Source organism: Trematomus bernacchii, unplaced genomic scaffold (assembly GCF_902827165.1).
Source record: "Trematomus bernacchii unplaced genomic scaffold, fTreBer1.1, whole genome shotgun sequence".
Taxonomy (NCBI): Eukaryota; Metazoa; Chordata; class Actinopteri; order Perciformes; family Nototheniidae; genus Trematomus; species Trematomus bernacchii.
Genome location: NW_022987607.1, coordinates 797,069 through 822,271, shown reverse-complemented (window position 1 = coordinate 822,271; position 25,203 = coordinate 797,069). Strand labels below are relative to the sequence as shown.

At 41.1% G+C, this 25,203-nt stretch overlaps 1 protein-coding gene across 1 annotated transcript; it reads right to left on the bottom strand.

The window, feature by feature from the left end:
• Positions 1 to 1,487: 1,487 nt before the first annotated feature.
• lrrc3b (leucine rich repeat containing 3B) lies at positions 1,488 to 21,193 on the bottom strand. The gene is made up of 3 exons (XM_034131134.1): positions 21,080 to 21,193; positions 3,129 to 3,496; positions 1,488 to 2,927 (listed from the first exon to the last, which is right to left on the bottom strand). Exons 2-3 carry the CDS (start codon positions 3,333 to 3,335, stop codon positions 2,352 to 2,354), a joined length of 783 nt encoding a protein of 260 aa, XP_033987025.1. The 5' UTR covers positions 3,336 to 3,496; positions 21,080 to 21,193; the 3' UTR covers positions 1,488 to 2,351.
• Positions 21,194 to 25,203: the final 4,010 nt, after the last annotated feature.

The following is a 25,203-nucleotide window of genomic DNA, read 5'->3' as shown; positions in this document are numbered from 1 at the left end:
ATATAACACTTTTTTTTAATATCAGATATTCCAAATTTGTGTCTAAAAAAATCCATTATAATGTTGTTGTTTAAACCTGAGATTCGAATTTCCATTTCTTCTATAAAAGACTTTGTTGGAGTTCTACTTCCTGTGGCCTCGCTTCTCAGATCCGTGGTGAACAAACCCCCGGAGAGGACGGACAACAAAAACGCCCCAAAATACAAACACTTCTGCAGATCTGATGCACATCACGTAAAGTCTGGAAAAGTAAACCCTACAAACACTGGAACTGAAACGCTGACTTTAAATAAGTGTATTATGTCAACTGATTCACATAACTGTGTTAGGTTAGGTGAAAGTATCGTAAGAATTTATTTTAAATCTAATTTAATTCACAGATTAAATGCATCAGTACGGCTGTCATTCATCACACCTTTAATACAAAAGACTGGCCACCTTCTGCTCTCATTATCATACGGATGTTACCTGTTATAATCAGCATGTCTTATGTCCTTTTTGTTTCCTGCTCCTCTGTATCAAGTCATTGCTTTTCTGTGTAACTCGGGCAGATCTTGGTACTATCTACTAGTGCAGGACTCTGGCCTTCCAGCTGGAAATAAGATTGATTCTCTTAAAGGTCACCTATTCTGCAAAATCCCCTTCTTCATGTCTCTTCTACATCAACATGTGTCCCCTCTTCTTCATGTCTCTTCTACATCAACATGTGTCCCCTCTTCTTCATGTCTCTTCTACATCAACATGTGTCCCCTCTTCTTCATGTCTCTTCTACATCAACATGTGTCCCCTCTTCTTCATGTCTCTTCTACATCAACATGTGTCCCCTCTTCTTCATGTCTCTTCTACATCAACATGTGTCCCCTCTTCTTCATGTCTCTTCTACATCAACATGTGTCCCCTCTTCTTCATGTCTCTTCTACATCAACATGTGTCCCCTCTTCTTCATGTCTCTTCTTCATCAACATGTGTCCCCTCTTCTTCATGTCTCTTCTTCATCAACATGTGTCCCCTCTGTGGAAAGAGACTCTGAAAGTTTCAGGAACAAAGATTCTCTCTCTTTTTGTCCTGATCCATTTTTATAAAAACCTGTCTGAAAATGAGCTGATCAGATTTTGGCCACTTGATGATGTCATAACGATGTTTTGTCTTGTGTAACCATTAGCCAATCACCAACCAAGGTAACCCCCCCCCCCCACCTTATCACCTGAATCTCCTCCTAGAGCACCATTTAGTTCTTTGTAACCAAATCTCTCTCAGAGGGGCGTGGGGAGGGGCTCCTTATTTTCATCTAAAGTAACAGACAGAGAATCAGCACTTTGGAAACAGGGCTGAAACAGAGGGGATTATGGGTAATGCTGCAATGATCTGTTTGGTGTTTCAGCCAATCAGAGACAGGCTCTGTATATATCTGAGACCTGTAATATATTGATGAAGAACAGTATAATAGGGGACCTTTAAATGCTATAACTCTTTATTAAATAACATAACTTTGGTTTCAGCTTGTATATTTGTTATTTTCTAACCAGAAGGTGATTAAGTGTGGAATTTCCACCTCAGAAAGCAATGATATTAAGTATTTAAATAGGTTCATAGTATTGCTTTCATCTAACCTAATACAGTTTTGTGCATGGGCGTCATTTTGTCAGCAAATAATCGTGCAATTACGTATCTGCCACTACGTTCTTTTTGCACTACTAAATACTGCTTTTCACTGTACAATATTTTGTATTAATTGTGTGTCCGTTTCCTGTAGATATGTAATTGCTCTTCTTACTGCCCTGTTAGTGTACAGTTTTACTATTATGCTGCTGTGTTTATTGTATCTTTGTAACTCTGGCACAACAATTTCCTTCGGGATAAATAAAGTCCTATCTTATCTTATCTTAAATAATCCTAATGCAAAGTGGTGGGGACAAAATGGGCCATTTCCAGAAGTGGTGGAGACCAACTGTCCCCAGTATAAAAGACACCTATGGTTATGTGAAATGTGTTGACATAATACACTTAATAAAAGTCAACGGTTCAGGTTTTTTCTCCGTGCACGAGGGTCCTCTTACAGCAGGTTTATTTTAGTTTAAATCTCTCAGACGACGCGCTGATGTCGTCCGCCAATACACTTAATGAAAAAGTCAAAGTTGCAGTGTTTTCTCCGTGCACGTGGATCCTCTTACAGCAGGTTTAGTTTAGTTTGAAACTGGCAATTTCCAGAAGTTGTGGAGACCCACTGTCCCCAGTATAAATGACGCCTATTGTTATGTGACATTTGTTGACACAATACACTTAATAAAAGTCAAAGTTTTTTTCTCCGTGCACGTGGGTCCTCTTACAGCAGGTTTATTTAGTTAAACCTCTCAGACGACCGTGCTGATGTCGTCCACCTCGTCCGGTTTCTTGGGTTTACTGGGCAGCGACTTGAGATATTCCAGGTGTCGTCGAGCGTCCTCTTGGTTCTGTCGCACGTAGTAAACCACGTAGGAAATGACCATGGCGAACCACCCGAACATGGTCACCAACATGGCGTAGTCTGTGGTCCTTTTGGCGAGGTTACACAGGTCCGTGTCCACCGCTAAGAAAGGCTGTCCCTCCTGGTCTCTGATCTCTGAGCTCCTGCAGAGAACTCGTGCTGCCGCCTCGTGGTTATGAGCCATTCCTCCGATAGCTTGTTGCAGAGCGCAGTCACAATGCCACGGGTTATCGTCCACGATGACGCGAGCCTTCAGACGGGCGAAGGCGTCTTTGTGCACGCTAGTGATGCGGTTGTGAGACAGATCGAGAACCTGAAGCGTTCCCTCGATGCCGCTGAACGCTCCTTCGCCTAAAGTCTCCACGGCGTTGTAGGATAAGTTTAATTCCCTCAGGAGACGCAGGCCGTGGAAAGCTTGATCCGGAACGGCTCCGATTTGATTGTGGTCCAGTCTGAGCAGAACCTGAGGAGGAAGAGAGGATGAGAAGAGGAGTAAAGTCAACAAGGACATGAGAACATTATCAAACTCTGCCAGGCCGGGGGGGATCTCTTTGAGGTATATATTATATATATTATTATTAAAAGGTCTCACGGTGTCTGAGGGCAGGCTGGGGGGGATCTCTTTGAGGTATATATTATATATATTATTATTAAAAGGTCTCACGGTGTCTGAGGGCAGGCTGGGGGGGATCTCTTTGAGGCGCGACTGGCTGCAGGACACGTTCAGCCCGTGCAGGTGGGGGTCTCTCTGGCAGAGGCAGCCCTTGGGACACATGGAGGCGGAGGGGAAGCAGAGCGCCATGAGGACCAGGCTCTGCAGCAGCAGGACCATGGGGAGCGAGCGGGACAACCACAGGTCCAGCAGAGTCATGGTGAGGGTCCGTCCTCAGCATCCCGGGGCCTCCAGGGGCCACAACTCCACCTCCTCAGACACATCCAAACATGGTGGAGAGAGAGGGGGGGGGGTCTCACTTCCTGTTCACTGGAGAAACTGGAGAGGAGAGGGGAGAGGGGAGCATGCTGTGGAGAGACCTGAAACAAGAAGAGAGAGAGAGAGAGAGAGAGACAGTTAGAGAATCTGGAGAGGAGAGAGAGGGGAGCATGCTGTGGAGAGGCCTGAAACCAGAACAGAGAGACAGGTAGAGACCCTTTAGAAAGTTTAGAGGTTCACCTGAGGGTCTACACAGCGTCCAGATCAGACAGAAAACACACCTGATTCCACCGATAGAAATCAAAATCAGAATCAAGTTTCTTGCCAGGTACGTTTTCACATACAAGGAAATTGATTTGGTGTCCGGTGGTGCGAACATAAACAATCTAAAAAAATAAGTTGCAAAGTAGGTAAAAAAATAAACATATAAGGATAATACAAAATAAGTATTTTAACGAAACAATTTAGCATACAAGTATTTACACCAGAATTACATGTAACTATACAAATAACCTTAACAGCTAAAAAACAAAAACAAAAACACTTAGGACAATTCAGTCAGACAACTCACGTGTTTCTTAACATGTTTATTAGAAGCAGCATATAGTTTGAGTTTGGCGTCTAGGCTCGGGCCTCATCACTCCACAGATTTACAAAGAACATTGAGTGAGGATTAGATAACTATCCCCCGAGCCTACAGGTGGAAGCTGGGGTGGAAGCTGGGGTGGAAGCTGGGGTGGAAGCTGGGGTGGAAGCTGGGGTGGAAGCTGGGGTGGAAGCTGGGGTGGAAGCTGGGGTGGAAGCTGGGGTGGAGCTGGGGTGGAAGCTGGGGTGGAAGCTGGGGTGGAAGCTGGGGTGGAAGCTGGGGTGGTGGTGGGGCAGGCGCGCAGCAGCATTGAGTGATGATTAGATAACTAACCCCCGAGCCTACAGGTGGAAGCTGGGGTGGAAGCTGGGGTGGAGCTGGGGTGGAAGCTGGGGTGGAAGCTGGGGTGGAAGCTGGGGTGGAAGCTGGGGTGGAAGCTGGGGTGGAAGCTGGGGTGGTGGTGGGGCAGGCGCGCAGCAGCAACATGAAACACAGCAGCAGGAACATGAACGTAGCAGTAACACGTGAACACAGCAGTGGCAGCATAGCGAGGCAGAGGCAGGAAGACCTGGCAGCTTAAATAGAGCGGCATGTTTAGGAGAAAGTGTTTGGTTGGTTGTAAGAGGGACGAGGTGCGCCACGTGTTAATGTATCATTGGTGCTCGAGTTGACTGCCTGAACTAGCTCACAGGCTTCGCCCCAATGTATATTATATTTGAAAGTGGAGGGCTGTGCAGACATGTGTGTAAACATGTGCAAAAAGCAGCCAGAGAGTTGAGCATGAACACGGCTCACATTGTTAAGACAGACACAAAAGAACAAGATGTGGTTCACATGATGTGTATTCATGTGATGCATTATGTTTTTGAATTGGATAAATAATAGAATACAATATCTTACTATTGCACTTTAGCTAAATGAAGCTTCCTGCAGGACTGTTGCTTTGTGAGTTTGTGTCTTCATGGTTCATTGCACTGTAAGCTGCATTGTAGTTTGTAGCAGCTAAATGTAGTTTATTTATGTTTTCATGGTCTCTTATATCTATTGTACCTTTGACTTATAAGTCAATCGTATTAAATCTAAATCTAGTGAGGCCTTTCTTTTGGTCATCACCACCTCCATGGGCTCTTTGGATACTTGTGTTAGCTTGTTGACACTTTGACAGGAGACCATATTTCAAAGTTAGGATATCCTGTTTTGTTTTCTGGCCTGGATCCTGCTCCTTTAATCATGAGAATCAGCTGATACCAAATGCACCCCAATATTTATATGGACTTAATTATATAGACTTATAATATACTAGTTGTATTACATTAAAATTGTCCAGTTAAGCGATTGCAATGATAAAAAGCAGGTTTATAATCTGCAAGGGTTTCCTTTAACCCGTTAAGCACCAAGCCTGTTTTTCATGTTTCAGGCTCGAAAATGACATGCCCAAAACAAATGACTACAACTTAACTTCTAAAAGGGTTATATGAATAATTTCTTTTATTAAAGCAAGATTACATCTGTGAGTTGGATGTAGAAGTGTCAGAATCAATATAGATGTTTTTTATTTTAAAGAAAATTCAGATTTTACATAGTAAAAAACTGTAAATTATAGTGTCCGTCCAAAGATTATTTTTTACAGATAGTGAAAACTACCCTTGGATGATGGGTTAGTAGACTAAAAGCTTTAGGAATCCAAAGTACAACATATACTAAGTACCCTGTATCAAGATTGATGCAAAACAAGTGACATTTGACCTTTTTAGAGAGGTTTAGCCAAAACCACCCCACCTCTGAGGTGATTTGGCTGAAAATGTTTTTTTTTCCATATCTCTGGCCCCCCTTGCTCGATTTTGATGGTTGACACCCTTTCTGACCGTTAGAGCCAATAGAATCGAAGGGGGAGGCCCCCACACACACGTTGTGAAGAGAAAAGGTGGGGGCTGCACGCATGTAATTTTGCAGCAGAGTGGACCGATCTCTCGCTCTGACATTTGGAAACGAAAAAGCAGTTTTATTGCTTATGGATTATCAGAAATCATTTCAAAGATGACACAGACACATTGGATGAACCTATGGATTAACTGCAGCATCGTTTTTTTATCGTTTTAATGCCATTGAAGACCAATTTTGACCAAGGTAAGCCATGTTAGCGTTTCTAGCTACCTAGCTCCACATGTTCTGATGTATGCTTTCGTTTATAGCGTCGCAAATGTTTATCACTGAGTGTTGAGGTGGGCACCCCCAGATTCTGTGTCTCCAGGAGATGCTAATCGATGGGTTCGCTGTGCATCTAGGATAAGTAATAAGGGAGTTATGAGTGAGTTTAGGTGCAGTGATAGGTTACATTTTTTCGCTCGTGGATCATTCAGAGGCTGAGTGTTAGCATTGTGGGTTTTTTTGATTTTTTTTTTTTAAAAAGATCAGTTAGCTGAGTTTCTTCCCGTTACATGGATATAAAACATTCAGTTTATTAAATATTAAGATTCCTTAGACGTTGTTTCCTGCAAATGACGCGTTTATCCGCCCGGTACCGGGGGGGCGGTGCGTAACAGGTTAACAATCCACACAGAGGCGTTAGACCTTTAGAAATACGTTAGACGTCTCAGTTAACGACTAAAGTACAGCACTGTCGAGTTTGCATATTCTTAACAAAACAGAAACTGATCATAATATGATTTATGATTAACAGAGATGAGTTATGAACATCATGCAGCTCTCACTGATCTCACACTCATCACACACACTGATCTCACACACACTGATCTCTCACACTGATCTCTCACACACACTGATCTCTCACACTGATCTCACACTCATCACACACACTGATCTCTCACACTGATCTCTCACACTGATCTCTCACACTGATCTCACACACTGATCACACACACTCATCACACACACTGATCTCTCACACTGATCTCTCACACACACTGATCTCACACACTGATCACACACACTGATCTCTCACACTCATCACACACACTGATCTCACACACTGATCACACACACTGATCTCTCACACACACTGATCTCTCACACTCATCAGACACAATGTGATCACACACACTGATCTCTCACACTCATCACACACACTGATCTCTCACACTGATCTCTCACACTCATCACACACACTGATCTCTCACACTCATCACACACACTGATCTCACACACTCATCACACACACTGATCTCTCACACACACTGATCTCACACATACTGATCTCACACACACTGATCCCTCACACACAAACTGATCACACACACTGATCTCTCACACTGATCTCTCACACTCATCAGACACACTGATCTCTCACACTCATCAGACACAATGTGATCACACACTGATCTCTCACACTCATCACACACACTGATCTCACACACACTGATCTCTCACACTGATCTCTCACACACTGATCTCTCACACACACACTGATCTCTCACACACACTGATCTCACACATACTGATCTCACACACACTGATCCCTCACACACAAACTGATCACACACACTGATCTCTCACACTGATCTCTCACACACACTCATCACACACACTGATCTCTCACACACTGATCTCTCACACTGATCTCTCACACTGATCTCTCACACTGATCTCTCACACTGATCTCTCTCACTCATCACACACACTGATCTCTCACACACACTGATCTCACACACACTGATCTCACACACACTGATCCCTCACACACAAACTGATCACACACACTGATCTCTCACACTGATCTCTCACACTCATCACACACACTGATCTCTCACACACTGATCTCACACACTGATCTCTCACACTGATCTCACACACTGATCTCTCACACTCATCACACACACTGATCTCACACACACTGATCTCTCACACTGATCTCTCACACACTGATCTCTCACACACACACTGATCTCTCACACACACTGATCTCACACATACTGATCTCACACACACTGATCCCTCACACACAAACTGATCACACACACTGATCTCTCACACTGATCTCTCACACTGATCTCTCACACTCATCACACACACTGATCTCTCACACACTGATCTCTCACACTGATCTCTCACACTGATCTCTCACACTGATCTCTCACACTGATCTCTCACACTGATCTCTCTCACTCATCACACACACTGATCTCTCACACACACTGATCTCACACACACTGATCTCACACACACTGATCCCTCACACACAAACTGATCACACACACTGATCTCTCACACTGATCTCTCACACTCATCACACACACTGATCTCTCACACACTGATCTCACACACTGATCTCTCACACTGATCTCACACACTGATCTCTCACACTCATCACACACACTGATCTCTCACACACTGATCTCACACACTGATCTCTCACACTGATCTCACACACTGATCTCACACACTGATCTCTCACACACTGATTGATCTCTCACACACTCATCACACACACTGATCTCACACACTGATCTCACACACTGATCTCACACATACTGATCTCACACACACTGATCCCTCACACTGATCTCACACACAAACTGATCACACACACTGATCTCACACACACTGATCCCTCACACAAACTGATCACACACACTGATCTCACACACACTGATCTCACACAGCTCTTTGTGAGTCACCGTCTCACATCACATGAACACACTCCTTCACACACACTGATCTCACACACTCCTTCACACACACTGATCACACACACTCCTCCTTCACACACACTGATCTCACACACTCCTCCTTCACACACACTGATCTCACACACTCCTCCTTCACACACACACTGATCTCACACACTCCTTCACACACACTGATCTCACACACTCCTCCTTCACACACTCCTCCTTCACACACACACTGATCTCACACACTCCTTCACACACACTGATCACACACACTCCTCCTTCACACACACTGATCTCACACACTCCTTAACACACACTGATCTCACACACTCCTTGACACACACCTCACACACACTCTTCCTCCACACACACCTCACACACACTCTTCCTCCACACACACCTCACACACACATCTCTGAGTTGTTTATAACACGCAGAAAAGAACCTTTTGTTTCCTTTTCTGAGAGACCTTGAGGATCGATGGTTATAAAACATCTTCTGCAGGACAAACAACGATGTGATGGATCAACGTCTCATCCTGCAGGAACCTGGCCTACATATTTCATATATTATGATATATATGATAATATTACATGTTCATTTTGTGGCATAAACTTCCTTTTTACTGTTTTTTTCCTACCAATTCTGACTGTCAAAGAAATTCTCTTTTATTCTTAACTTTTTGTAAATGTTATTGTACAATGCCATGTCTTTTGATGCTGCAGCAACACAAACAAAGTACTTCTAATCTGATCTTAATGTATTGCATCTCAATGTTATAATTCCTCAAACAGCTCAGTCTGAATCTTTAGAGATGCATGATACGTTCTCTAATGCAATACAATCTGCAAAAGTATCTAACGCTGAGAAATAAATGTATAAAGATACTTGATTTACTTTGAAATGTAGTGGAGTAGAAGTATAACGCAGCATTACATGGAAATACTCGAGTAAAGTACACGTATTTCTAAATTGTACTTGAGTAAATGTACTTAGTTACTGTGTGTGTATGCAGCTGCTGTTTGCCTGCTTCTTTGTGCAGGAAATATAAAACCTCTGTTGTTAGACATGATATTCTGACCATCGTCATTATCACTGTTGACTTAATCCATCTGGTGGAACACAGAGGTTCATTCTTCAAGGTTCATTCATCAAGGTTCATTCATCAAGGGTCATTCATCAAGGGTCATTCATCAAGGGTCATTCATCAAGGGTCATTCGTCAAGGGTCATTCTTCAAGGGTCATTCGTCAAGGGTCATTCGTCAAGGGTCATTCATCAAGGGTCATTCATCAAGGGTCATTCATCAAGGGTCATTCATCAAGGGTCATTCGTCAAGGGTCATTCTTCAAGGGTCATTCATCAAGGGTCATTCATCAAGGGTCATTCTTCAAGGGTCATTCGTCAAGGGTCATTCGTCAAGGGTCATTCGTCAAGGGTCATTCTTCAAGGGTCATTCATCAAGGGTCATTCATCAAGGGTCATTCATCAAGGGTCATTCTTCAAGGGTCATTCTTCAAGGGTCATTCATCAAGGGTCATTCATCAAGGGTCATTCTTCAAGGGTCATTCTTCAAGGGTCATTCATCAAGGGTCATTCATCAAGGGTCATTCTTCAAGGGTCATTCGTCAAGGGTCATTCATCAAGGGTCATTCTTCAAGGTTCATTCATCAAGGTTCATTCTTCAAGGTTCATTCTTCAAGGTTCATTCATCAAGGAGGAATCAAGGGGAAACAAAGCTGGAGCAGAAATATCTAACAACGAGTCAAATAATGTGATGGGAGGTCAACATAATGGAGCCTTTGAGGCTTTCTGTGGAGTTCCCTCTCCTGCAGAGTGTTATATTAAAGGTTTTAGTGCATGTCAATGGTCTGCAGAGGCTAACATCCATGTGTTTCCTCCAGAGCGAGTTTCTCAAACACACACGCCCCCAAATCCAGATCTTCATCCCTTCTCCTCGTCAAATCCAGATCTTCATCATCCCCACCAGTATCTAGACTTTGTGTCTTTTCTATAGAGAGGTGAAGTCCCTCCCTTTCAGGTGGACCTCCATGGGACCTTATTTTGGAGAAAGTATGCATTGAAGTCAATGGAGAGAGAAAGATTATCTTTCAATCCCATTTGAATTGTGCCACGAATTACACATATGATGTTTGTCAATTTAAAAGATAATTTTACAAGTCAAAAAAATAAAAATGTGTCGTAAAACTGTGAAGTAACACATTTGTTTGTGTGAAACCGCTCAATGAACTCCATCTCCCTTCTCGCACCACACACCAAGACGGCCGTCACGTTGGCACATTTCACTTCTTTCTTTCAGAATGAGGCGGAAAGTATTAAAAGAGGTGAAAATCACTCCAAGTCTGGGCATGTTGAGAGCTGTACATACACACAAGGGGAGTTAGTCGGTTCCTAAGAGCCAGCATGCGGGACCGGGACTCTGGGATTTGTAGGCTTTCTAGTTGCGTATTTTTCATAGTCTTATATTTCAACAGTTTTACGACAAACTGTGACTTTTTTGACATGGAAATTATTTTTTAAGATTGACAAACATCATATGTGTAATTCATGGCACAATTCAAACGGGATCGAAAGATAATCTTTCTCTCCCCATTGACTTCAATACATACTTTTTCCGAAATAAGGTCCCATGGGTCGGAAGTAGATGGGCGTGACTTCGCCTCTCTATATACTCAAGGCTACACTTCCCCTCTTAAAAGTATACGATATCAGGATCGGGGTCTAATCGCCAAAGACTAAAATGAAGTCTCTCCTGATTGAAATATATGTAGTTGCCAGTATCTTTTCTAAAGTTTCTCCAAAGTATCTGAATGCTCTTTTAGTCCAAACAGGAAATGGTAGTTTCCCCACAGCAGAAACCCCCTCTGTTTCATCATAATAACGTCTTCTCCTCTGATTTATTTTGACAACTCGTCCTCAGCCTCCTCCTCTCCTTGTGTTTTGTTCGGGGAAACCTCTGCCTGTGAGTCAGGAATATAAATGTCAGGCTCCTGGTTGGACTGGAGCTAAAGTCAAATTCAAATGTCAGGAAAATCCATCCCATATTTCATTCTGGCCCGGCGTCAGCGAGCGGGGAAGTTTTCCCTCCCCAGAGACACTCAGCCAGCGTGACTACAACAAAAAATGGAGCTGTCAAAGTGAATTTGGAGCCATTAGCTTGAGGGACCTTCAGATCTAAATATGCTTCAGAGAGAAGTCTGATTTCTAGAATAAGATCCTGAAGGCTCGGAGAAAGGCCTCCTTTTTAACCCTTTTACTATCCGAGTTTTTATTCATTACGTGGTAAATATTCCCTTTTCTTAGGGTAGGTTTTGTGATAATTAACATATCATACTGTCAACAAACTAACAAGGGCTGTCTGTGAGAATCAACGTCTGATATCTTTTTTTGTCCTTCATGCACTCACTTGACTTATTTTGTCAACACAAATGTCAGCCATCCCCCATGTTTTCATTGCATGCATATTTACAGTTTATCCTTGAAAAAAACTATGCTCAGACTACAGAAAAAACAAGGATGAACTGAAAATGAATAAAAAATGATAAGACTAATGTCCATATATCGCCAGGTGAAAACCTAACAATGATTGAGTTCATGTCCGTATGTTTTTTAACAGTCGTTATGGTAAAAATGACTGGGGTCACGTCTGTATATAGTAGGATCATTAGAAATGTAAAAATTATAAAGGTTACCTCCCAATCCCCGATAGGTCGATAAAGTAAAAAAACTAGGGCTGTCAGTCGATTAAAATAGTTAATCGCGTTTAATCGCAAATTAATCGCACATTTTTTATCTGTTCTAAATGTACCTTAGAGGGATATTTTTCAAGTTTTGAATACTCTTATCAACATATGAGTGGACAAATATGCTTTATATGTTTGTTTATTATCATTTGAACAATGACAAATATTCTCATGAAAATGAAACACAACAACCTCTGAACATTACAAATATTCGCCTCAATTCATGTGTGTGTGTGTGTGTGTGTGTGTGTGTGTGTGTGTGTGTGTGTGTGTGTGTGTGTGTGTGTGTGTGTGTGTGTGTGTGTGTGTGTGTGTGTGTGTGTGTGTGTGTGTGTGTGTGAGAATGTGGAGACACTGTGATGGATCTATGGAGCTATGTGCAGCTCAAGGCATATATGCTCGAACGTGTGCTGCCTGGACGCTGCAATCATGTAGCGCGTACTATCCGTGCTGAGTGTGCTGACTTTTCGTACAATGTCCCACTGTCTGGCTACCTGCATAAAGTCAAGTGCTCGGCGCAGTTGTCGGCGAAATGTCATTGAAACAGCTCCTTATATCCGATAGCGCAGCTAGCTAGCACCAGATGCTAACAACAACAACACGTAAGGTGTGCCTCGCTCGCGAGTCGCGCCACACATACACACTCCCTCCCGGTCCTCCCGATGGCCAGTCCGGGCCTGCCGGTGAGCGTGGAAGTGTGGTCTGCCACAAGCGGGCAGCAGGAGCGGGGCTGTCAGCATCAGCTTGTAGATGGTATTTTAAACTCGATGCGCTCTGAAACTACGGCGGCCGAGGACAAAAAATACACATGCGTTAATCGCGTTAAAATAATTAGTGGCGTTCATTTTTTTTTGCGTTAACGCGTTATTAACGAGTTAACTTGACAGCCCTAAAAAAAACATATGATCAATTCATAATACGATAAGTTGCTAATATAAAGTATATCAAGTCAAATGGATCAAAGTAATCTCCATATGTCCACTGAAAAGAATATATGGTCAAAGTCATGTCAATAAGTCGTACGGTAAAACGACAAATGACCTATTGTGTGTTCAAAGTCGTCTCAAAATGTTCTACAAAAAGCCGATAAAGTAAAAGTTATTGAAGTTTATTCGTTTTTTAAGAATGATCAGAGTTGTGTCTATAACTCGTATGATAACGTGAAGCAGGAAAAGTGAGGGAGGTCATATTCATTTATCAGTTGGGAAAATAAAAGATTATTCAAGTTTTGAAGTAAAAGATATCAACGTTATATCGTACGACTACTTATTGTTTGTTTTGGATGTTAACGTCATCATTTCATCCATGTTGTTAAATAATGTTTCCTTCCTGGTGAGCGAAGGAAAGAAAGAGTGTGACCTCCATCACCTCTGTTCTGCATTTCATATTCAATATTTAAAAAACCATGCAGTGTCGGCTGTGAGAGGTCCTTCTAAAAGGTCACCTATTATGCTAAATCCACTTCTTCATCAACATGTGTCCCCTCTGTGGAAAGAGACTCTCTCTTTACACAGAGGGGACACATGTCTCTTCTACATCAACATGTGTCCCCTCTTCTTCATGTCTCTTCTACATCAACATGTGTCCCCTCTTCTTCATGTCTCTTCTACATCAACATGTGTCCCCTCTTCTTCATGTCTCTTCTACATCAACATGTGTCCCCTCTTCTTCATGTCTCTTCTACATCAACATGTGTCCCCTCTTCCTCATGTCTCTTCTTCATCAACATGTGTCCCCTCTTCTTCATGTCTCTTCTACATCAACATGTGTCCCCTCTTCTTCATGTCTCTTCTACATCAACATGTGTCCCCTCTTCTTCATGTCTCTTCTACATCAACATGTGTCCCCTCTTCTTCATGTCTCTTCTACATCAACATGTGTCCCCTCTTCTTCATGTCTCTTCTACATCAACATGTGTCCCCTCTTCTTCATGTCTCTTCTACATCAACATGTGTCCCCTCTTCTTCATGTCTCTTCTACATCAACATGTGTCCCCTCTTCTTCATGTCTCTTCTACATCAACATGTGTCCCCTCTTCTTCATGTCTCTTCTACATCAACATGTGTCCCCTCTTCTTCATGTCTCTTCTACATCAACATGTGTCCCCTCTTCTTCATGTCTCTTCTACATCAACATGTGTCCCCTCTTCTTCATGTCTCTTCTACATCACATGTGTCCCCTCTTCTTCATGTCTCTTCTTCATCAACATGTGTCCCCTCTTCTTCATGTCTCTTCTACATCAACATGTGTCCCCTCTTCTTCATGTCTCTTCTACATCAACATGTGTCCCCTCTTCTTCATGTCTCTTCTACATCAACATGTGTCCCCTCTTCTTCATGTCTCTTCTTCATCAACATGTGTCCCCTCTTCTTCATGTCTCTTCTACATCAACATGTGTCCCCTCTTCTTCATGTCTCTTCTACATCAACATGTGTCCCCTCTTCTTCATGTCTCTTCTACATCAACATGTGTCCCCTCTTCTTCATGTCTCTTCTACATCAACATGTGTCCCCTCTTCTTCATGTCTCTTCTTCATCAACATGTGTCCCCTCTGTGTAAAGAGACTCTGAAAGTTTCAGGAACAAAGATTCTCTCTCTTTTTGTCCTGATCCATTTCTATAAAAACCTGTCTGAAAATGAGCTGATCAGATTTTGGCCACTTTATGATGTCATAACGATGTTTTGGCTTGTGTAACCATTAGCCAATCAGCACCAAGGTAACCCCCCACCTTATCACCTGAATCTCCTCCTAGAGCACCATTGAGATCTTTGTAACCAAATCTCTCTCAGAGGGGCGTGGGGAGGGGCTCCTTATTTTCATCTGAAGAATATTATGGATATTCATATTATACATTAAGTGTGTGAGGAATGGAATAATACATATCAAATTGAAATAAATGTAAAATGTACAGTGTGATTTGAAGTCCAGTTATACAAGAGAAGCTCTCCTGCATCTAGCATCTTGAATGAATCTTTAAATGCAGCGCAGCAGGCCTTCCTCACACGGGGGATTAGTGCAACACTCTGAGTTTGAGCGTTTCTGAAAGGTAGGATGAATCGGTGTTTCCTGCACAGCTGAAATGTCTGGAGGTTTCTTCTGATAAACGCCCACGCTAGAGTTCAGTTTCTCAGTTTACTCCAAGGATTCTTGGCCATTATTCATTGAGTGTGTACCAGCAAATTAAGGAGCCTAATGATTCAAGGAAAACAAATGAAATGCCCCATTCAGGGAGACAGAACAATGAGAGTAATTAAAAAAAGCCATCGAGGGATTTCAGTTCCCGGTTTGGGGTTTAAATTGTTTTTTCTGGACTCTTTTTATCCCAAACACAGACTGTCGGAGGAGGGAAACGTCCTCTGGGAATCCTGAACACACACTTCATCTGGGAGTTATTGGCAGCAGATAAATGGTGATGATAAAGAGACATGTGTGCACGGTTTGAGTAAAAACAGCTCCTTAGAAAACACTGGTTTGCAGACTTTAAGACGTCTGAACATTTGAGTTAAATTGGGGATCCAGTTTCTGTGTTTTTAAAAAGTGTCTTGTTGCCCTGTTTATAATTATATATTTATACTTATAATGTTATTAGTATGCATTGCTGTTAGATGTAGGCTGGCAGACTGACTTTAATCTGTATATTAATATTGTATATTCAATATTTAATCATTTCAGCTGTTGATATGTACAAATAGAGTGTTCTGTTTATGTTGATTCTGGTTATTTTATTTTGTATTTTATTACATTTTGTATTCATGTGCAATGTCTACACGCTGCTGTGACAGAAGAAATTCACAATCTGGGATCAATAAAAGTAAATCTAATCTAATAGTTTGCATCTTTGTTGATCCAGTCACAAATTGACAACTCTAAGTGCCTAATTTAACACTTATAGCATTAAGACGTGTCGCAATATACGTGTTTGGTAACAAGCTATTCCCATGTACATCATTTCAGTTTGCATGTGAAAAAAATACACATATGAAAATGAAAATGTGTTATTCTAGTGGTGTGTGTTTGCATACATTTCAGTTGCAACCCTTTCATAAATCATACTTTGGAACAGAAGCGTGTAAAGACTAACGAAAAGAGCTTCCTACGTTATTTTCTGTGTTGAAGTAGTTCTTTAAATTTGGGGTTTTTACGTAACATTTGATGAAAATAAAGTTATAAGTTTATACTCTGAATGTTGATGCTGCCCTGTGTCTGCTGCATTTAAATGCAGGCAACTGATCCCCAACATGTAAGCTATAAAAAAACGAAATAAGGTATTACTATGTCAGTTTTATTTAACACGTGGTTCTGCTGCCCCCAAGTGGCCAAAAACAGCCTTTAATACAGCATTAAAAAAAGGTATAATATGTAAACATTTTCGGATTTAAATGTCTAACAACAACTAGAGCTGTTTCATATATTTAACTGAGTTGTGTAATAGCGTTATACCTAACCTTTACAACGATTTTCAAACCTAAAGACATTTTGATCAAGGTAACGGTGTGTTTTATGGCACAGTAGAATCCCCTATGTTGCATTTGTCTGTGTTGTGTTTGCCAAAAGCTGACATACATGTCGTTTGTATCCAGTTTAAGCCACATCTTTGCAACACACTGCTTACATCTTGGTGTTTTTTAATTCCAAGATGAAGGATTTTACTCTGAATCTTCACAGAGAAACCAGCTGAGCTAACATTAGCATTTAGCTCGTAGCCGCTACGCCCAGTGTCCATCAAGTAAACATTGTTTTTTAAAGATAATCTCCTATATTTAGTGTTTGAATAGCTTTAAGCACTATGTCTGTACATTCTAGAGAGGAGGAGACGTCTATACATAAATCTGCTACTGGTACAAAGATAGTGAATGATGAAAAATGTATTAATTCTAGGCTAGTAGCTGCCTGAAATAACAAACTCCCAATATCTGCTCTGTCATATTTTGTAACACAGTGTTTTGTTGTTTTGATTGAGAGCCCCCTATAGTGGCAGTCAATTACATACTGATAGTTTAGAGCACAAATTACATACTGTTTAGAATACAAAGCATGATGTTGACATTAAATACTGAGCCTTCATGTATGTCATTGGAAAGCCATGGAAACTGAAATAATTCACAATTCTTTGAACAAAATATGAACCCGTTTCATAGCCAGCAGTCGTCTGTTCGCTGTAATCACTGACAAGCATAGCTCTGCCTTTAAAGGCGACAAAATTGAGGAAAATAAGAGGACTACCTGCTTTGAAAATTGCCTGCAATCAGTGCGTCTGTGCTTTTTCTGAGAAGGGAAGACGTCGCAATCAAATAATTATTAGCCCAGTGGTGAGGAGCACTTACTGGCCCTGGGCGTTTTGGGCAGCAGGACAAATTAAAAGTATGAAGCCTCAGAGAAAAAAGAGTCTCCGCTGGTGTTCCAGGTTTCCACAGAGAAAGGTCAGATAACCTGTGAGAACGAGGGATTACACGCCGAGTTTGAGCTAAAAGGGCGAAGAAATCTGTGACTCCACTGTTACTGGATGTAAACGGTTTTACAGAAACTAGCAGAATTGAAGGAAAAAGATGAATGTTATTAAAGAGGCCCTATTAGTCTCATTTCCAGATCAGTATGTAGTGTCTCCACTTTAAAGAGTCCTCTCCTGCTGATGTTCAGGTGTATATCAGTATGTAGTGTCTCCACTTTAAAGAGTCCTCTCCTGCTGATGTTCAGGTGTATATGTAGTGTCTCTACTTTAAAGAGTCCTCTCCTGCTGATGTTCAGGTGTATATCAGTATGTCGTGTCTCTACTTTAAAGAGTCCTCTCCTGCTGATGTTCAGGTGTATATCAGTATGTAGTGTCTCTACTTTAAAAAGTCCTCTCCTGCTGATGTTCAGGTGTATATCAGTATGTAGTGTCTCTACTTTAAAAAGTCCTCTCCTGCTGATGTTCAGGTGTATATCAGTATGTAGTGTCTCTACTTTAAAGAGTCCTCTCCTGCTGATGTTCAGGTGTATATCAGTATGTAGTGTCTCTACTTTAAAGAGTCCTCTCCTGCTGATGTTCAGGTGTATATCAGTATGTAGTGTCTCTACTTTAAAGAGTCCTCTCCTGCTGATGTTCAGGTGTATATCAGTATGTAGTGTCTCTACTTTAAAGAGTCCTCTCCTGCTGATGTTCAGGTGTATATCAGTATGTAGTGTCTCTACTTTAAAGAGTCCTCTCCTGCTGATGTTCAGGTGTATATCAGTGTGTAGAGTCTCTACTTTAAAGAGTCCTCTCCTGCTGATGTTCAGGTGTATATCAGTATGTAGTGTCTCTACTTTAAAAAGTCCTCTCCTGCTGATGTTCAGGTGTATATCAGTATGTAGTGTCTCTACTTTAAAGAGTCCTCTCCTGCTGATGTTCAGGTGTATATCAGTATGTAGTGTCTCTACTTTAAAGAGTCCTCTCCTGCTGATGTTCAGGTGTATATCAGTATGTAGAGTCTCTACTTTAAAGAGTCCTCTCCTGCTGATGTTCAGGTGTATATCAGGATGTAGTGTCTCTACTTTAAAGAGTCCTCTCCTGCTGATGTTCAGGTGTATATCAGTATGTAGTGTCTCTACTTTAAAGAGTCCTCTCCTGCTGATGTTCAGGTGTATATCAGTATGTAGTGTCTCTACTTTAAAAAGTCCTCTCCTGCTGATGTTCAGGTGTATATCAGTATGTAGTGTCTCTACTTTAAAGAGTCCTCTCCTGCTGATGTTCAGGTGTATATCAGGATGTAGTGTCTCTACTTTAAAGAGTCCTCTCCTGCTGATGTTCAGGTGTACAGTATATCAGTGTGTAGTGTCTCTACTTTAAACAGTCCTCTCCTGCTGATGTTCGGGTGTATATCAGTATGTAGTGTCTCTACTTTAAAGAGTCCTCTCCTGCTGATGTTCAGGTGTATATCAGTATGTAGTGTCTCTACTTTAAAGAGTCCTCTCCTGCTGATGTTCAGGTGTATATCAGTATGTAATATCTCTACTTTAAAGAGTCCTCTCCTGCTGATGTTCAGGTGTATATCAGTATGTAGTGTCTCTACTTTAAAGAGTCCTCTCCTGCTGATGTTCAGGTGTATATCAGTATGTAATATCTCTACTTTAAAGAGTCCTCTCCTGCTGATGTTCAGGTGTATATCAGTATGTAGTGTCTCTACTTTAAAGAGTCCTCTCCTGCTGATGTTCAGGTGTATATCAGTATGTAGTGTCTCTACTTTAAAGAGTCCTCTCCTGCTGATGTTCAGGTGTATATCAGTATGTAGTGTCTCTACTTGGACATGTCTCCATGCTTTAATGTTCAAAAAGCTCTTTATTGTTCTCATACTGCCTGTGCTGCAGCACCTCTTTTCACCCTCTGTCTGAAACCAGGGCCCAGTCTGCTCTGATTGGCTAGCTGTGGTGGTATTTTTGGAAAGTTTACAAAGCCAAACAAGAGATCTGGCAGTGAAAATAACCGTAGAAACAAGCCTCCTCTTCTGCAAATAATCCACACAACATCTCAGTATTGCACTGTATCATAGAGTACCAATTAACACGATTTGTGTTTGTTTGGCCTTTAGACAAACAAAAGCACTGGATACTAATTTAGATTCACAATCGGTTATTCAAAACCAAACAAGCTGTTTCTCAAAGGGCAATTCAGATCTAGCTGTATTATAATGAGACAATCATCCATATCTGTATGTGTTTACCCCGACCCTCAGAATATTACAGGCTGTATTGAATCACCAAATATGAATCAACACACCCTGAGGTCTGCAGCTGTTTCTGCATTAAACACACCTGATGAATTATCCTGCTGCATGCATTCGATGTGCAGCTCTCATATGACAGACATGCAAACACAGCCTGTTGCTTCTGAGCAAACAGCAGCACACACATGAACAATAACCTCCACAAACACACCTAATGCTATCAGGAACACCAGTCCGATAGACTGGCCCCCGATCCGCCTCACAAATGGAAAGAACGTCACGCAAAACTCCTTTTAAACATTTGCCATTTTAACTTATCCTTCTTCACTGACAAGCAACAGTTGGATTTATAGAAAAATAAAACTCGGATTCTGAATCTGTAGGGAGTGGATTAAATGTCGGCACACACCATAATCAACTAGCATTAATTATGGGAACATGATTTTTACTTTTATATTTAATTCGCATTGGCCCTCCGCCCTCCGCGGTGCGTCTTAATGGGAAAAGATGGAACTAAACAGAAAGCTGAACAGCGATAAAGTTGCATTTTTACACAAAATAAAGAAGTGAATGTGACTTCTATATACGCCGAATTAAAGAATAGCTTTTAAACATTTGACAGCCGTATTTTTATTTATTTTACATGTTGTGTCATGTCTCTAATAACCACAGGAACATTAAATCGTTATTCTTAAATGGCGCCTGGCTTCACGTTCCCTGTGAAAACATCACGCATCACCTGAACTGACAGACACCCAGCACATATTCATTAGGATCATCATGAACACACACAATGAGAAAAGACATGTTTCAAATCCTGCAAAATCTGCATTAAAGATCAGAAACATGGGACATTCCTGCAGAACAGCAGCGAGCATAGCGGAGACATTACAGCAGACAGGCAGATGAGCAACAGGCGACACACACACACACACACACACACACACACGCACACACACTCACACATTAACACACTCACACAAAGACAGACACACTCACACACACTGACACACACTCTCACCTGCAGACAGTCATCAGCTGTGTGTTTAAATCCCAGTAAGAGGATCCTGATGGAGATCCGCTCTGAGAGGAAGAGTCGCAGTGAGAATCACATCTTTTTACCTTTCAGTCTGAATCCTGCACAGTGAATGGGAGAAAGGGAGGGGTCTTCTGTGTGTGAAGACACCTGGGGGAGAGGAGACCACTTCCGGTCCAGACTTTCAGAGTAAAACCATGGTGAAAATCAGTGTGAGGGTAAATCAATCTGTGTGTGAGATCAAAATGAAGTGAGAATGACCAAAATATATATAATTCCACTCAGGTTGTGTGCAGGTTCAGGTTATGTAAGCCATGAGAATATTAAACACCTGAACTCTGTAAAGAACATCCATTAACATTCATCTGTTTACATCTTGCACATTATTTATCTAATATATCATATTCCATGTACTTGTATTGCTCTTCTTGCACTATTTCTATATTATTTGTATTAACTTGCACATCTCAAAACATTCTCTTGCCCTATTTTATCTGTTTTATTAGTTTTATGTCCTATATATATTCATATTGCTCTGTTGGAGGACTTCAGTTTGTCATCTCCATATCTGCACTGAAGCTGCTACATGATGATGAAGCTTTGAATCTTGAATCTTGAAAATGTAATCTTTATTTGTTCCAGTCGTTAGATTTGGTTTGAAGATAAAAAGCAACGCAAGTTAATTTATTCAACACCTTTCAACACAAAGCAATTCAAAGTGCTTTACAAAAACTGAGAGACATTACGAGCATTAAGAAATAGTGCAGCGGAAACACCTTATAAAGACAATCATTAATAAGCAAAGCAAAGGAAATAAAATAAACATGAAACAAGCTAATATAATATATTCAAATTCAAAGCCTTTACTGTCATATAAACAAAGTTAATCAATAAGAAACCTCTGGATATAAAAGGTAACAATTGTGTTGGAGTCTATACAAAAGGACACACCTTCACATTTACCTCAGATCATATTTTCCTGATGAGTTCATGGTCTTAATCTCGAGTTTAGAGATTAGAAATTATATATAACCTTACTCCTCGCTAGAATAATATGGTGCATTTCTGGTAGATGCACTTCATCTGTTTTTAAGTGTCTAAACATTGTTACATGATTGCTGCACGCCAAACAGCTAAGAACAAACTATAAAAATGAAGCTAAGTCGTTCCAAAATATGTCTTTTTTCTTTTATTCAATTTCTTTAAAACCATCTCCCGACCCTCCAGGCTGAGAACCACAGAGTTAAAAAGACTCTGCTCTTTAAGTGGCTTATTCCCTGCTTTTATTCTGAAATCCAACCCCCTCAGTTTCCGGGTGTTTCGGCCTCTCTGCAGCAGCTTCATTCAGCTCCATGCTCAGAACAGATAACATGAATGAAAATCATTTGGCAGACAGGCAGGAAATCCTCCATGTGTGACTTTAAGGACAATTAATCTACCAAGAACAGCACAGTACAGATCTATATTATCATTATGTGTATTGCAGTGCTGTTGCTGCTGTGTTTCTTTTGGGGGTGGGGGTTATTTAAAGGGTCCACAGCTGCTGGTGTCTGTAACATACCAGAGATGACAGACTCTATTATCTGTACAGTACATCTGAACACTGCACCAATCACACAAAACACCTTTATTAATAGATTATAACACCTTTAATCTTGTCTCTAAATGTGGAATAATTGAGTGGATTGTGTAAATTTACGAGTGGTATTTGCTCGTTTGATTGTCAGCAGGTCAAAAAGTGAAAGAGGTCACAATGCGTTCCTATAAATACAGACTCGACCTTCTGCAGCCATCTTTCTTCACCCTCTGTCAAACCAAAGACATTCAGAGACAGACATCTCAATCAATCAATCAATCAATCAATGTTTATGTATGTAGCCCAATATCACAAATGTTACATTTGTCTCAGTGGACTTCACAGTTTGTACAGAATATCAGTATGACAATACGACCCCCTCTGTCCTTAGACCCTCACATCGTACAAGGAAACACTTCCAGAGAAAAACCCCTCAGTTTAAAGGGGAACATGGGAGAAACCTCAGGGAGAGCAACAGAGGAGGGATCCCTCTCCCAGGACGGACAGACGTGCAATAGATGCCGTGTGTAAATTGAAAAGATAATACATTTACAACATAGGTAGACCAAATGTTTGGAAATGCATGTGTCTATAATAAGAAGATGAATCCACGAAGATGTCAACAATCCTGAGGGAGCCATCAGGGAAGTAGTATGATGAGAGTCAGGCAGGACCACAGAGACAGGTTCAGCCACGACTCGAAGTCCAGGACTCAGATCAGGACTCAGGATAGAGGATCCAGGACACAGGATAGAGGATCCAGGACTCAGGATAGAGGATCCAGGACACAGGACCACAGTGACAGGTTCAGCCACGACATCTAAGTTGTTCAGGGAGTGTGACAGGGTTCTCTTTGTCCGTCCGTAAACATAGACGTAGTCGGTGAAATAAGCTCAATCCTTTTTATTTACAAAGACATACTGTTTGAAAATAATATTGAAATAGAATAGTACACCAATTCCTCTTCTGTACAGTTTTGCAATACTACATGGTGCAAGCGTACATAGGATCATAGGATCTCATTAAGCATAGGATCTTGTCATTTGTAAACTTGTGATTGTAAAAGGTCCAAAGGTATAGTGTTGTGTAAACTGAAAAGAAGTGTTTACAACCTGTGAGATTCTGTCATTCTTTAGACAGAAACATGTACTCTTGGCGGACTTGACGCAAGTGTTCTGGCTCGTATACTGTTGTACAACAATATAATAATTCCTTCAATCAGCAGTGTGTCTGTGTTTCTATTTTGTTATATCTTGTTATGTCTTGAGTGTGGTTTCGGATCCACAACAATCTGCTCAAAGATTGTAGGTCAAACCTTGAGAGACTCTTTGAATCAACCTTCCATAACGACATATTAACATTGACCCCAAGGTCCTGAACAGTAAATATGAACGGTTACAATCAAATCGGAGACAGAAGATCCTACGATTTACGTATCGTATCGTATTGTATTGCATGAAGTCTTATCGAGTCGTATCGTGTCCTATTGTTTTGAGGTGTGTCATATAGAGTCGTATTGTATCATATCGTATTGTATCGAGTCTTATCGAGTCGTATCGTATTGTGTCCTATGAGGTGTATCACATTGATTTGTAAGCACTTATATACTAACTAAGCACTTACATACTTACTAAGCACTTATATACTAACAAAGCACTTATATACTAACTAAGCACTTATATACTTACTAAGCACTTATATACTAACTAAGCATTTATATACTAACTAAGCACTTATATACTTACTAAGCACTTATATACTAACAAAGCACTTATATACTAACTAAGCACTTATATACTTACTAAGCACTTATATACTAACTAAGCACTTATATACTAACTAAGCACTTATATACTAACTAAGCACTTATATACTAACAAAGCACTTATATACTAACTAAGCACTTATATACTTACTAAGCACTTATATACTAACTAAGCACTTATATACTAACTAAGCATTTATATACTAACTAAGCACTTATATACTTACTAAGCACTTATATACTAACAAAGCACTTATATACTAACTAAGCACTTATATACTTACTAAGCACTTATATACTAACTAAGCACTTATATACTAACTAAGCACTTATATACTAATAAAGGACTGGCTTATCTAAAGCCAGTTGAGTAGCACTTGAAATGTTTTGGCTCGATGAAACCAGAGGCCTGTACTATGAAGCCGGATTTTCTCTTAGCCGGCTGACTTCAGGGAAAACTCGGGCTTTCCGGTCCTACGACGCTGGTTCTCTTTTTAGCGGGCTAGATCTCCATGGTAACTTATGCTGAGCGGCTAACCTCCTCGGGAGCAGGTTAGGTTGCAGGCTAAGAGATCAACTCAGTGAAAGCACCGCCTGCTGACCAATCAGAGCTCCGTGTGCGGAGTTTAAAGCTATCAAGTCATATTACAGGATAGAGGAAATACAGAAAAACTGCCGTTGCAGGAAAGACGGCCGGCAAAAATCAACTGACTGTGTGAACGTGAAAATGAATAGAATATCCCCTCCCATCTTCAGAGCAATCTGACT

Excerpts from the sequence above, each read along its gene's own strand:
- lrrc3b (XM_034131134.1), bottom strand. The coding sequence starts at position 3,335 with ATGACTCTGCTGGACCTGTGGTTGTCCCGCTCGCTCCCCATGGTCCTG. Across the intron at positions 2,928-3,128 it reads CCAGCCTGCCCTCAGACACC|GTTCTGCTCAGACTGGACCA; the intron begins GTGAGACCTTTT and ends CTTCCTCCTCAG.